This window comes from Triticum aestivum, chromosome 7B, assembly GCF_018294505.1.
Source record: "Triticum aestivum cultivar Chinese Spring chromosome 7B, IWGSC CS RefSeq v2.1, whole genome shotgun sequence".
Classification (NCBI taxonomy): Eukaryota; Viridiplantae; Streptophyta; class Magnoliopsida; order Poales; family Poaceae; genus Triticum; species Triticum aestivum.
The window spans coordinates 63,483,403-63,497,177 of record NC_057813.1 but is presented as its reverse complement, the minus strand read 5'-3'; the positions used below and the strand labels follow the sequence as shown (position 1 = coordinate 63,497,177).

At 45.6% G+C, this 13,775-nt stretch overlaps 1 protein-coding gene across 1 annotated transcript; it reads right to left on the bottom strand.

Moving 5' to 3' along the window:
* Positions 1-7,576: 7,576 nt before the first annotated feature.
* Positions 7,577-13,344, bottom strand: LOC123157655 (glutamate receptor 2.7). Its single transcript, XM_044575908.1, has 5 exons — positions 13,242-13,344; positions 11,509-12,674; positions 10,383-10,692; positions 9,884-10,278; positions 7,577-8,173 (listed from the first exon to the last, which is right to left on the bottom strand). Exons 1-5 carry the CDS (start codon positions 13,342-13,344, stop codon positions 7,577-7,579), a joined length of 2,571 nt encoding a protein of 856 aa, XP_044431843.1.
* Positions 13,345-13,775: the final 431 nt, after the last annotated feature.

Genomic DNA, 13,775 nt, shown 5'->3' with positions numbered 1-13,775 from the left:
ATAATCATAGTTCATGACTTCATCAGCTCGGTCGTCGAGATCGAATATCTTTTCGTCACCCTCTCCGGTATTGTTCAGATATTGGGAGCCGTCATCATTCAGATCATCTAGCCTCTGAGGGCTGCGTATGATGTCGAACAATTCCTCTTCTCTCTCTCTCTGCCGGTATTGTCCGCCATAGCTTTTACTTTACTAATTAATACAGAAGAAATATAAAACAATTTAGTATTCAAATTACAATGCATGGATGCAATTAATCAATAAGGAAAAACTGAATCTCGAATACATCGTCTCGAATATATAATCTCGAATACATCATCGTCTTAATATATATAATCTCGAATACATCGTCTCGAATATTATATATCGAATACATCACTAGCTAGGTACCTAATAAAGATCGAGTACTACAGAAGAATCTAGGGCGCCACTCGCGGTTCCTAGGGCGCGGGTGGTGCACACCCAAAGAGAAGGAACCATCACAGGATCATATCTCCGGTCATCTGCCCAAAGAACCCGCCAAGTAGTGGAGAACCTGACGTCGTCCATAGCAGCCATGTACCGATGGACGTGCTCATCTTCCTCCCTGACACGGCGACGCACCACCTCCGGCGGGGCCGGATGCCTCTGCACCGAATGTGGCCCACGCGAACGCCACCAAAGAAGATCAGGGTCGAGGACGGGACCCGAGGTCGGGTTCCTCACCAAGCGGCGCGCCCCTCCAGGTAGCACCTCCCAGTGCCAGCCCGGCGGAGCCCAGTCCCGGACATGGGTCCTCTGAAGCATGACGTCGTCGCGAACGGGTCGACGGCGAGGATGCGGGCCGGGCATATCGTCGAGAACAAATACTATATGCCCGCAAAAAGTAACATTTTTTAAATGATTGGATTGTGATAACTAAAATTCTATATATATGCAAATTCTAACAATTTGACATTAATCTAATTCATCTAACTAAAACTAATTCTAAAATTTCCTGATTATATAACTAACATTTCTATAACATTTCTAATATTTATATAACTAAAAAACAGAAAAATTGCTAACATTTCTATAAATATTTCTATAACTAAAAAACAGAAAACATTTATAACATTTCTATATAACTAACATTTCTAATATTTATATAACTAAAAAACAGAATAATTTCCTAACATTTCTATAACTAAAAAACAGAAAAAAAATTAACAAAACAAACTAATAATGTGTGTGTGTGTAGTGTGTGTGTGTGTAGTGTGTGTGTGTGTGTGTGGACATGGCGGCCGGGGCGAGCTCACCGGCGAGGCGACGACGGGGCGGCGACGACGGGGCGGGGCGGCCGGGGCGACGGGACGGGGCGGCGACGACGGGGAGGGGCGGGGCGCGGCGACGGGGACGACGGGGACGACGGAGATGGGGACGGCCAGGGCGGCGACGAGGGGCGGGGACGGCCGAGGTCGGCGACGAGGGGCGGGGGCGGCGATGTCGACGGGGACGGCGTCGATCGGGGCAGGGCGGCGCGACGGAGGGAGGAAAAAGAGGGAAATTGAATTTTTTTTAAGTGTTGTATATATAGGATGGACCTTTAATACCGATTGGAGCCACCAACCGGTACTAAAGGTCTGTTTTGGCCAGGCCAAGCGGCGAAAAGCGCACCCCTTTTAGTACCGGGTGATGGCTCCAACCGGTACTAAAGATCCTCCCCTTTAGTACCGGTTGGTGCCACGACCCGGTACTAAAGGGGTGCGCTGGCGCAGTGCGGTGCGGCAAGTTTAGTCCCACCTCGCTAGTCGAAGGGCTACCGCACTGGTTTATAAGCCCCAGTGCGGTAGCTCTCTCGAGCTCCTCTCCTAAGCAGGCCTACTGGGCCTACCAATTCATTGCTGCCATGTGGGCCTACTGGGCCTTTGCGGGCCTGCATCCTGGCCCAACAAAAGGTTGAGTTTCTAGTCGTATGCAGGCCGCTTTGGCCCAGTAGGCGGGCTTTTTTATTTTCTTATTTTTTTGCTTTTTTTGTTTTATTTATTTTTGAGTTGTTTTTTGCTGTATTTAGAGTTTCTTTGTGAATATTTTTGCTTTAGGTACAAAAATTTACAAACTTTGATCTGTTAGTGCCGGTAGTTTTCAAATTTGAATAGTTTAAATTTTGAATTATTTGAAATTTGTGTGAATCACTAGTTTGTGAATAACTTAACTTTGAAAAAAGATTTTTCAGTGATTCTTTTTTCTTATGTTTAATATTAGTGTGTTTTATCATTATATTCAATTTGGTAATGCTTAGGTTATTTAAAAAATGAAATGCCTTTGTAACATTTCAGTTTTCGTCGGAAACCCTGATACTTCGAAAAAGATTGTCCATTTTGTACACGAAGTGTATCCAGTTTTTGCCGTAACCCTCTCTACTTTTTTGCACATGCTATTTGTATGAAATTATGATACCATGCCAACTTTCAACCTTTTCTGAGTTCATTTCAAATGCTTTTCAATTTCAGGGTCATTTAGCTGGAAAAAAAATCAGTAAATGCATGAAAAGAATTTGTTTGCACATAAAATTTCTTCGCGTTTCAAATGCCAAAACACATAATTAACTACCCTAACTATTACAGACATTCCCTCCTGGGTGTGAAACACAGAAGAAAGTGATGATAGTGAAGCCGATCACATCCCAGATCTTTGGGTGTGAAACTTTTTCTTCTCGTGTGTCCCTTTGCGCCGTAGCCATGGAAAATCTTCATCATTTAACTGGATGCTCGGGTCAATATTCACTGTGAATGGAGCAATTTCATCAAACTTTTCATAATCTTCTGACATGTCTGTCTTGTCATCCACTCCCACGATGTTTCTTTTTCCTGAAAGAACTATGTGGCGCTTTGGCTCGTCGTATGATCCATTCGCTTCCTTATCTTTTCTTTTTCTCGGCCTGGTAGACATGTCTTTCACATAAAAAACCTGCGCCACATCATTGGCTAGGACGAATGGTTCGTCTGCATACGCAAGATTGTTGAGATCCACTGTTGTCATTCCGTACTGCGGGTCTTCCGTTACCCCGCCTCGTGTCATATTGACCCATTTGCACCGAAACAAAGGGACCTTCAAATCACCTGATCCATAGTTAAGTTCCCATATGTCCTCTATGTAACCATAATATGTTTCCTTTCCCGTGTTGGTTGTTGCATCAAAGCGGACACCACTGTTTTGGTTGGTGCTCTTCTTATCTTGGGCGATCGTGTAAAATGTATTCCCATTTATCTGGTACCCTTTGAAAGTCATTATATTCGAAGATGGTAACTGGGACAGCGAGTACAGGTCATTTTGAATATCGCCATCATTCAGGGCACGTTTCTGCAACCAACCGGCGAAAGTCCTCGTTTGTTCGCGTGTAATCCAGTCGTCAGACTTCTCCGGGTGTTTGGACTGTAGAAAATTCTTGTGTTCCTCCATATACGGAGCCACCAAGGCGGAATTCTGTAGAACTGTGTAGTGTGCTTCAGTGAGAGAATGCCCGTCCATACATATTATTTGATGCCCTCCTAGCGTGCCTTTTCCTTCCAGTCTGCCCTTATGCCGCGATTCAGGAACACCAATCGGCTTAAGGTCAGGAATAAAGTCAATACAAAACTCAATGACCTCCTCATTTTCATGGCCCTTCGAGATGCTTCCTTCTGGCCTAGCACGGTTATGAACATATTTCTTCAAGACTCCCATGAACCTTTCAAAGGGAACATATTGTGTAGAAATACAGGACCCAAAACGTTAATCTCTTCGCAAAGGTGAACTAGGACGTGCGTCATGATGTTGAAGAAGGATGGTGGGAACACCAACTCGAAACTGACAAGACATTGCACCAAATCATTCTGTAACCTTGGTATGATTTCTGGATCGATTACCTTCTGAGAGATTGCATTGAGGAATGCACATAGCTTCACAATGGCCAATCGAACGTTTTCCGGTAGAAGCCCCCTCAATGCAACCGGAAGGAGTTGCGTCATAATCACGTGGCAGTCATGAGACTTTAGGTTCTGGAACTTTTTCTCTGCCATATTTATTATTCCCTTTATATTCGACGAGAAGCCAGACGGTACCTTCATGCTGAGCAGGCATTCGAAGAAGATTTCCTTCTCTTCTTTGGTAAGAGCGTAGCTGGCCTGACCCTGATGTATGTCGTCTTTTCCGTGCATACGTTGCTGGTCCTCCCGTGCCTCTGGTGTATCTTTTGTCTTCCCATACACGCCCAAAAAGCCAAGCAGGGTCACGCAAAGATTCTTCGTCACGTGCATCACGTCGATTGCGGAGCGGACCTCTAGGTCTTTCCAATATGGCAGGTCCCAAAATATAGATTTCTTCTTCCACATGGGTGCGCGTCCGTCAGCGTCCTTCGGAACAGGTTGTCCGCCAGGACCCTTTCCAAAGATTACCTTCAAATCCTTGACCATATCATGTACATCAGCACCAGTACGGTGGCGAGGCTTCGTCCGGTGATCCGCCTCACCTTTGAAATGCTTGCCTTTCTTTCTTACGGGATGCCTGCTCGGAAGAAATCGACGATGTCCCAGGTACACATTCTTCTTACAACTATTCAAATATATACTGTCGGTATCATCCAAACAGTGCGTGCATCCGCGGTATCCCTTGTTTGTCTGTCCTGAAAGGTTACTGAGAGCAGGCCAATCATTGATGGTCACGAACATCAACGCCTTTAGGTCAAATTCTTCCCCCATGTGCTCATCCCACGCACGTACACCTGTTCCATTCCACAGTTGTAAGAGTTCTTCAACTAATGGCCTTAGGTACACATCAATGTCGTTGCCGGGTTGCTTAGGGCCTTGGATGAGCACTGGCATCATAATGAACTTCCGCTTCATGCACAACCAAGGAGGAAGGTTATACAAACATAGAGTCACAGGCCACGTGCTATGGTTGCTGCTCTGCTCCCCAAAAGGATTAATGCCATCTGCGCTTAGACCAAACCATACGTTCCTTGGGTCACCTGCAAACTCCTCCCAGTACTTTCTCTCGATTTTTCTCCACTGCGAACCGTCAGCGGGTACTCTCAACTTTCCGTCTTTCTTACGGTCTTCTGCGTGCCACCGCATCGCCTTCGCATGCTCTTTGTTTTGGAACAAACGTTTCAACCGTGGTATTATAGGAGCATACCACATCACCTTGGCAGGAATCTTCTTCCTGGGGCGCTCACCCTCGACATCACCAGGGTCATCGCGACTGATCTTATAACGCAATGCACCGCATACCGGGCAAGCATTCAAATCCTCGTACTCACCGCGGTAGAGGATGCAGTCATTAGGGCATGCATGTATCTTTTGCACCTCTAACCTAGAGGGCAGACAACCTTCTTTGCTTCATACGTACTCTCGGGCAATTCGTTGTCCTTTGGAAGCATATTCTTTATCATTACCAGCAACTTTCCAAATCCCTTGTCAGATACACCATTCTCTGCCTTCCATTGCAGCAATTCAAGTGTGGTGCCCAACTTTTTTTTGTCAGCTTCGCAATTCGGGTACAACAATTTCTTGTGATCCTCTAACATGCGCTGCAACTTCGTCCTCTCCAGATCACTTGCGCAGTTTCTCTTTGCATCGGCAATGGCCCGACCTAGATCATCAGCGGGCTCATCTGATGCCTCTTCTTCAGCTTCTTTCTGCATTGCCGGCTCAGCTTCTTCCCCCATTGTTGTATTATCGTATTAAGGGAACCCATGACCAGGATAGCCGTCGTCGTCCTCTTCTTCTTCATTGTCTTCCATCATAACCCCTATTTCTCTGTGCTTGGTCCAAACATTATAGTGGGGCATGAAACCGGACTCAAATAGGTGGACGTGAATGGTTCTTGACGTAGAGTAACTGTGACCATTCTTACAGCCAACACATGGACAAGGTATAAAACCATCCGCCCGCTTGTTTGCCTCAGCGGCAAGCAGAAAAGTATGCACGCCATTAATGAACTCGGGAGAGCATCTGTCATCATACATCCATTGTCGGCTCATCTTCATTACACAACACCGAATAGACCAAATTAATACAAGTTCATACATAAAGTTCATATACAACACTTAATTAAATGCAACATACAAATAACTCTCTAGCTAAAGAATTTAAATGCAACAACAAATGCGATGAAGATCATAATTAAGGTAACAATTGATCCAATAGCATAATGATATCAAGCCACACTATCAATGGCATATTTTCTAATCTTTCTAATCTTCAACCTCATTTTCTCCATCTTGATCTTGTGATCATCGACGACATCGGCAACATGCAACTCCAATTCCATCTTCTCCCCCTTAATTCTTTTCAATTTTTCTTTCAAATACTCGTTTTCTCTTTCAACTAAATTTAACCTCTCGACAATAGGGTCGGTTGGAATTTCTGGTTCACATACCTCCTAGATAAAAATATCTATGTCAACTTGATGGGCGTAATTTGTCATAAACACGAAATGCAACAACTAGTTTTAAATGAGAATATACCACATCCGAATCATAACAAGGACGAGGGCGACGGGGACGGATATCAAAACCATGGCACTATGTATAACAAACAACGTATGGATAAGATAATTATACGAGTAACTATATATCCAAATCACACAAACATCAATTTGGTAATGTAAAACATTCATGAACAAGAGCCTCACCACAAGGTGGTGCCGGCGACGGGACGGTGCGGGCGATCGACGGTGGTTACGACGGAGATTTAGTAGGCACTAAGTAAACCACACCTACATATGCAAACTAAGTGTTATTTTTGACCTCAAATTGCATATAAATCAAATACTAGCAAATATAATTCCTCCCAAATTAATCACTATACAAAGCATTGCAAGAGCTAATCTAGCAATGAGAGTTGAAAGGACAAAGTTGCTAACCTTTGTGATCATTTGAATGGATGGGGGCCTTCAAATCTTCACAAAATTTGGGAAAAATTTATGAGGAGCTCGAGGAAGAGAGGGGAAGAACAGAGGAAGTGAGGGGAAAGGGGAAGAACAGAGTGGCTCGGGTGGACGAAGGGTTTATGTAGGTCGACCTTTAGTACCGGTTCGTGCCATGAACCGGTACTAAAGGTGCTGGAGGGGCCCCAGACTGACAACACCCTGCCACCACTCTCTTTAGTACCGGTTCGTGGCACGAACCGGTACTAAAGGTTCGCCACGAACCGGTACTAATGAGAACGGCCGGCTAGCCGTTGGAACCGGCACTATTGGACACATTAGTGCCGGCTCAAAATCAAACTGGCACTAATGTGTCTCACATTAGGTCCTTTTTCTACTAGTGTACAACATGACTTTTTGTTATATTTACGCTTTCATTTTAATTATAAACAACGCAATAGTCGTATGACAACATCATCTTTCTATGATCTCTTAAGGCAGCAGTATCTCATCGTCTTTTTTATGATTCACTAGCAACGCACGTGGCATTGTGCTAGTGAACTCCTCTATAAGATTTGGCTAGTTTGCCTCCTTATCAATATACTAGACAGTAGAAACAAGTGTTCTAAAATACATGGACCAAACCTAAGACATGTATAATCGCAATCTACATCTCAGAAATTCCTTTGCCATCATGCATAATCGCAAGCTACATGGGCGCCAAGGCTGGTGGTGCAGGTTCGTGCGGGAACGGCCTTGTAGAGCTCCCCCCAACGAGCCTTGAGTTTTCCTCCGAAACAGGGATAGAAGCTGCATTTCTGCCGGAATCAGTGTCTCCCACGGGAGTAGAGTCAGAGTCTCCCATGGCATCATCTTGCAGGTCAGCTCCGGTGGCCGGACCCTGTAGGGGATTCTCCTCCACCGTTCCCTGGCAGTTGTGCACTGGCTCGCCTTGCGGGCCTTCGAAGGCGTCGAAACGCTGGAGCCAAGCGCGCAGCCATAGCATCACTCCTGTGGTGGCCTCCGTGTCGGCCCTTAGCTGACTGCCGCTCGCGCGCTCCCGGGAGACGACCATGGTGACGTGAATCAGGAGCATGAAGCACGAGACGACGGCGTTGATGAGGAACAACCCACGAAATCTCCACAGACCGAGCCTGGCGTCATCCTCGCCTCTGCTCCTCCTGCCCACGCAGGCTCCGGGGTGGCGGAACCATTTGTTGTCGATGGGCGTGAGTCCGTCCTCCTCCGCCAGCTCCAATATGGCACGTGACACGTCCTCCACCAGCGGGGATCCCTTCGGAAACACCTATATATAAAAACAAACCAACGTAAAAAATATCAGGGCGCCTGATCGTAATTCATGGGTTGAAATACCGAAAAGTTTGGAGCCCACCCGCCCATGTTTGAACATTTTGTAGTAAATGCTAAGTTACATGATGTACTACTACATTAGAAGAAAATGATCCAATTTAAACGAGTACTAGTAGAAATGAATACGTCATATGTTTGACACTAGATTGGAGCAGTACTTCTTGTGTTCAAACATTTCTCGGCCGTCTTGTCCTTCTTTCTTCAATGTTTATCCTATTATTGCTTTCAATTTGTTTATTGTGATATTATTGAATTCTAGAGGATTCTATCAATTGGAACTGCACAGCGTGAGGCTCTTACAATGCTCGCTTCACTTATTTAGCGCGGTTTTATGGCTCCTTCTCCCCGTTCAAATAGATCCTTTACGCACAAAATTTCATTCTTGAAGCTGGAGCTAGCTAAAAGCCAAACATGGTAAACTACTCCTTCATAGAGCTGCAACTTCTGTGTGCAACTGCTCCAAAGTTGATTTGGTAGGGTGAAACTGACATTTGTTGAGCGAAGCAGTCCCAAACAGGCCTAATGCCGCCACTGTGGGCACATTCTCACCATCGACAACCTCTCTACTAGAGGCTCGCTCATAACCAGCTATGCAATTTGTGTGACCAAGATGAGAAGACTCCTTTGCATCATCCTCAGATGCTCCTTCACACGTGAGGTATGGCTACTCGTCGCTGCCCTGCTCTTGTTTCCAACGCCGGTGATGCCAGTTCCGTTTCTTCCCGGTGGAATGTCATCACCTGTCCCATGGATGACAAAACACATAACCATGGCTATCTATATTTGCTAGAACCTATGGAAGGAGCGAAACATGTGCGTTTTCGAGCACTTGTTGTTGCTTGATCCTGGAGTTCTTCACCTGATCAAGCAGGGCGGTCTCCTCCTCTAACCCACTACATCTTCTCATTGGCTATCCGACTGTGAGAATGGACCCCCCCCCCCCCAAGCCTAACTAATGTATGCATCTCAAGTTTCAGGGTATGTTGGGGCCATCGCACCAATTCCTTACAAAAAAAATAAGAACTTGTAATATTTGTGTAGAAGTTACGATTCTAGTTGTGGATCGTGCAAATAACAAGCATTAATTATGCATTATTTCCCCACATTGTGCCCCCAATTTTTAATATGTTGTAGAAAGAAGAAGAATGACATGATGCTAAACTATACATTCTTATCCGGCTATATGTAAGTCGCCTGAAAACTCATTGTGGGTAAGCTGATTTGCGAGGCCATTATATTAAGACCGAACAACCGTCGTTCTTTCTTCTTTCTTCAACTTTCTTCCTCGTCACACAAAATCAACTTATCCAAATTGCAAATTCAGTTAAGTTATATATAGCTATTGTGTTCATCCAAACTTGGATAAATTTGCAACAAATATTTGATAGTTTCTTCTTGGACCGAGTTTAGTTCATGACACATAGATGGGCTTACAAAGTTGTACTTGAATTTTCAACAAATATTTGATAATTTCTACTTGGACCTGGCATGCAGATGCCGCTCCGTAATAATTCTTGTTATGTAAACAATTACTTTCTATATTTATTGTTTTTTAATACCCATCCTGGTAGAATCATATATACATTCGATCTGGAGCTAGCATGAAACTGATAAAAAGTACCGAGATGCATGGGTACGAACTTACAAATCCAAACCCGCCGCTCTTGTAGATTGGACCCACCATGGAGTAGCCTTGGCAGTAGCGCGATAGGAAGAGCCTAAGGTAGGGAACCTCTGCGAAGATGGCTGTGACACCTCCATTGTCTGACCCTTTGTCGAGCGCATCCGCGTATTGATCCATGGAGGTGTACCTCCTGAACCTTGCCTCATCGAAGCCCATCTCCCTCACCATGCCCTCGATGAAGGGATCCGCTTGAACCCCCACATAGTCACTATCTGTCCATTCGTTCATTGTCGGGTTGAGCTGCTGGATTGTCAACACCGACGTTAGGTTCGCTGTGTAGCTTGATGTGAGGATGAGCACGGTAAACACCCACATGATCACCACAAACTTTGACAGGTTGCTCTCCAGCTTCTCCTCTGAAAGTAAGTATGTAATTAAACTACTAGTTTACATACACATATATATGTTGCATAATGCATTTGTAGAGACGAGAAATGGCGAGGTCATGAAATATATATACTGTGGGAGAAGACCATGGTTGAGAATGCAAAGTAGAATAGGATGCCGAGCTGCTTCCAGGGTGTGCCGCGGAACCGAGGGTTTATCTTATGCTCGATCGCCCACACAACAAATCCAGTAATTAAGAAGAAAGCAAGGCTGGTGAGCCAGAGTTCCGGTGTCATTGGCTTCGTGAAGATCCACATACTATTGTTGCGATCCTTCTGTGCAATGATCATCGACCATCCCGTATCCGTGAATGGCGTCGTGAATGAAACAACCTTCATCCTGCCCGATCTGATCGTCACGTCTCCAACCACTGCGTCTGCCTTCTGCATGCAATGACCATTCTTCAAAGTAAGAACTAAAGAAGGAAAATAAACTTGAATGATTTGGCTTTCTCGCATAAAAGCAGAAGGGATGATAAATTTTTTTGAATCAAGCTGGGGGTGGGGGTGTTCTCCTGGATTTCGTTTTAGAAGGAGGCTGAGAAAATTTTGATTAGAATTTACTATTTTTAAATCAGAAAATTATATTATTGCGTGCTCCCCCCATCCCTAAATATATATGGTGTTTAGTATATTTTTTTAAAGAAAAATGATGCAAACTTTGACCTATTTTTAGATGAAACAAATCAATATACAAAATGCAAAATCAATACAATTAGATTCATGACGAAATATAATCATACGCTATATATTCGGTATTGTAGATATAGGTAATTTTTCATATGATTTCATTAAATTAGTGAGGTTTGACAAAAATGAGTGTGCCCTATATTATGAGAACGTGGGAGTACTATTTTTTTAAGCGTGGAGTTATCTGGTTGGTCGGCCGGTTCTTATACTTTTTCAGAAAAATTGTGTAAAAAATCACCCGCAAAAAAAAAGATAGAAATCAACTAATGGGCACTCTCAAGTCTCAAATACTCGGTTCACAAATACAAAATGTTAAAACTTTATTTTGAGTCAAATGTATATATACGTTTTAGTGTGTTTTTTCACTCATTTCAGTTCATATGTAGTCTATATTAAAATATTCGAAATATCTTATATTTTCGGACAGAGGGATTATATATAGTCGTATTAGCGCGCGGACTGACCTTGTCATGCACCAGCTTCACAAGTTCATCGTATGTCCAGTCTTGCCATGACCGCGTTGAACACGTCTATGCAGTAGCCCGACACTCTGTCCGTGGCTATGCTCGGATCAGTGGAAATTTCCACGAATTCGGTGAACCCGCGTCTCACCGGAACTCCGACGCGAAGGCTCCCTCGGCTGGGTGACTTGTTCCACCCGATCGGGACAGCCGCTGTCTCGCCTGGCCAGAGGATCTGCTTCAGTTCTTTCCGTGCACCGCTGGGATACAGGCTCGTCGTGATCCCCAACCCTGGTACCCAGAAGCCGACCGTCCTTGCGCCATTGCCGATGATATTCATGATCTCGTACACCGAGACCTGCAGCTGGCCGTCGACCAGCCCGAACCTTCCTACCAGTCCATCGAACTTGGTGACCAGCAGAGCATCGATGAATGCCGTTGGTTGTGCCGTTCGGAAGGTGGTCTCAGCTGCTGCCGCGGCAGCCCATGCCGTGTCATACAACCAGAGCAACGTCACCGGCACAGTGGGGTCGTCGTGCTCGAGACCTGGGTTCTCCTGCCGAAACCTCGCCTTGAACCGCCTCCAGAAGCTCCTGACTTGGTCCGTCGCCGGCACGTAAGGCCGCAGGCTGACAGCCCCCTGCATGTAATCGATGTCACCGGGGTTAGGGAGGCTGTCCGCCGCGTTGCCAACGCCTGCGGTGGTGACCCAGACGTAGCCTTCCGACATCATGCCGGCGACCACGGCCCGGCGGAAGAGGCACGCGGCCAGAGCGGGAGGCATGTGCACGATGTACACCTTCGTCGGCATGGTCTTGAGGGCGAGGAGCGCCGCGTCGACGCGGCTGTCTGTCGCGTCGCGTGGCACGGCTACGCTATCAGTGAGGCCGCGTGACCCCTGGAACGCGTGGACCAGCGCCGAGAGGAGGCCGACGCCGTAGGGCGAGTCCTCGTGAAGCAGGACAGCGGCCCGCCACGCAAACGCCTCGAGGATGGCGGCGATCGGGGCCGCCTGGGAGCTGATGTTGGGTGCGGTGCGTACGAAGAAACGCGACCGCAATGATGAACTCGACGCCGGCGACGTGGCGGTGGAGGAGGAAAGGATCGGGATGTTGCTGTGTTCCGCTATGCCGGCGAATAGCTCGGCATCTTCGGATGATGTCTGAGGCGAGATGATGGCCTGCACCTCGGCATTCTTGTCCATGAGCTCCTCGGCTGCAAAAATATTCACACAACGAAAAACAAAATCAAACGCAAGTTATTTTTTATTTTATTTCTGACAATAGTAAGAGATGTTTTTTTTTAGAATCAAACGCAAGTTAGGCAACATACTCCTTTTTATTTACTCTGCATATTAGAGTTGGCTGAAATCAAACTTTATGAAGTTTGATCAAATTTATAAAAAACAATATAAACATTGGCCGTAACAAATTTATATAATGTGAAAGTACATTCAATAATAAATCTATTGGTATTTATTTGTTATTGTATACGTTCATATTTTTGTTTATAAACTTCGTCAAAATTTATAAATCTTGACTTTGACCAAAACTAGTACGCGGACTAAATAAGAACGAAGGGATTACATGCACAGTGATATGATTTAAACCAGTAAACTCAAGCAAATCATATTACTCCTTACCAATGATCAGATCCAAATCCAATGATAGCACGCACTTAACAAAGTCAGGAGTATATGAGTAGATCCAGTGAACAGATCGAGCTCCCGGAATTTAGTACAACATGCAAGAACGATGAGAGGAATCATCGAGCCGCACTTACCAGCGTGTGCCACCTTGACGAGGTCTCCGCGCGAATCCTTGAGGCGCAGCTCCACCAGCGTGGCGTAGTTCGGGTGCTTGTGGTAGAAGTCGTCAACGGCCATGGAAATGCAGGTGTGGCTCTTCCTCCCGAGCAGGGGCGGAGCTAGGCTAATGCAAGGGTATGCAATGCATACCCAATATATTTTGCAGAAATCTTTCAGTATATAAGCCTCTATATGCCTTTATAAAACGCATGGCAGTCTAGTTGTACGTACAGGACAGGATAAGCGAAGAGAAGAACGATTCAGCGCCATTTGGGCCTATGTTGGGCTGCTACGTCGCTCGTATGGTGTTATTGGGCCTTATCCGTAAGGCTTAACGCTGGCTGATTGATGGAAGTCGAGGAAACAGCCGACTAGGAGCCACCGCATCCTTCTCTCTCTCTCAAAAAAAAGGAGCCACCGCATCCTGAATCTGCGGCACATCGCATCCCCACATTGGCCGTCGAAAGCAACCGCCGCCGCCGCCGCATCATCTCATCTGTCGACCATCG

Excerpts from the sequence above, each read along its gene's own strand:
- LOC123157655 (XM_044575908.1), bottom strand. The coding sequence starts at position 13,344 with ATGGCCGTTGACGACTTCTACCACAAGCACCCGAACTACGCCACGCTG. Across the intron at positions 12,675-13,241 it reads CGTCAAGGTGGCACACGCTG|CCGAGGAGCTCATGGACAAG; the intron begins GTAAGTGCGGCT and ends ATATTTTTGCAG. Across the intron at positions 10,693-11,508 it reads ACGTGTTCAACGCGGTCATG|AAGGCAGACGCAGTGGTTGG; the intron begins GCAAGACTGGAC and ends CATTGCATGCAG.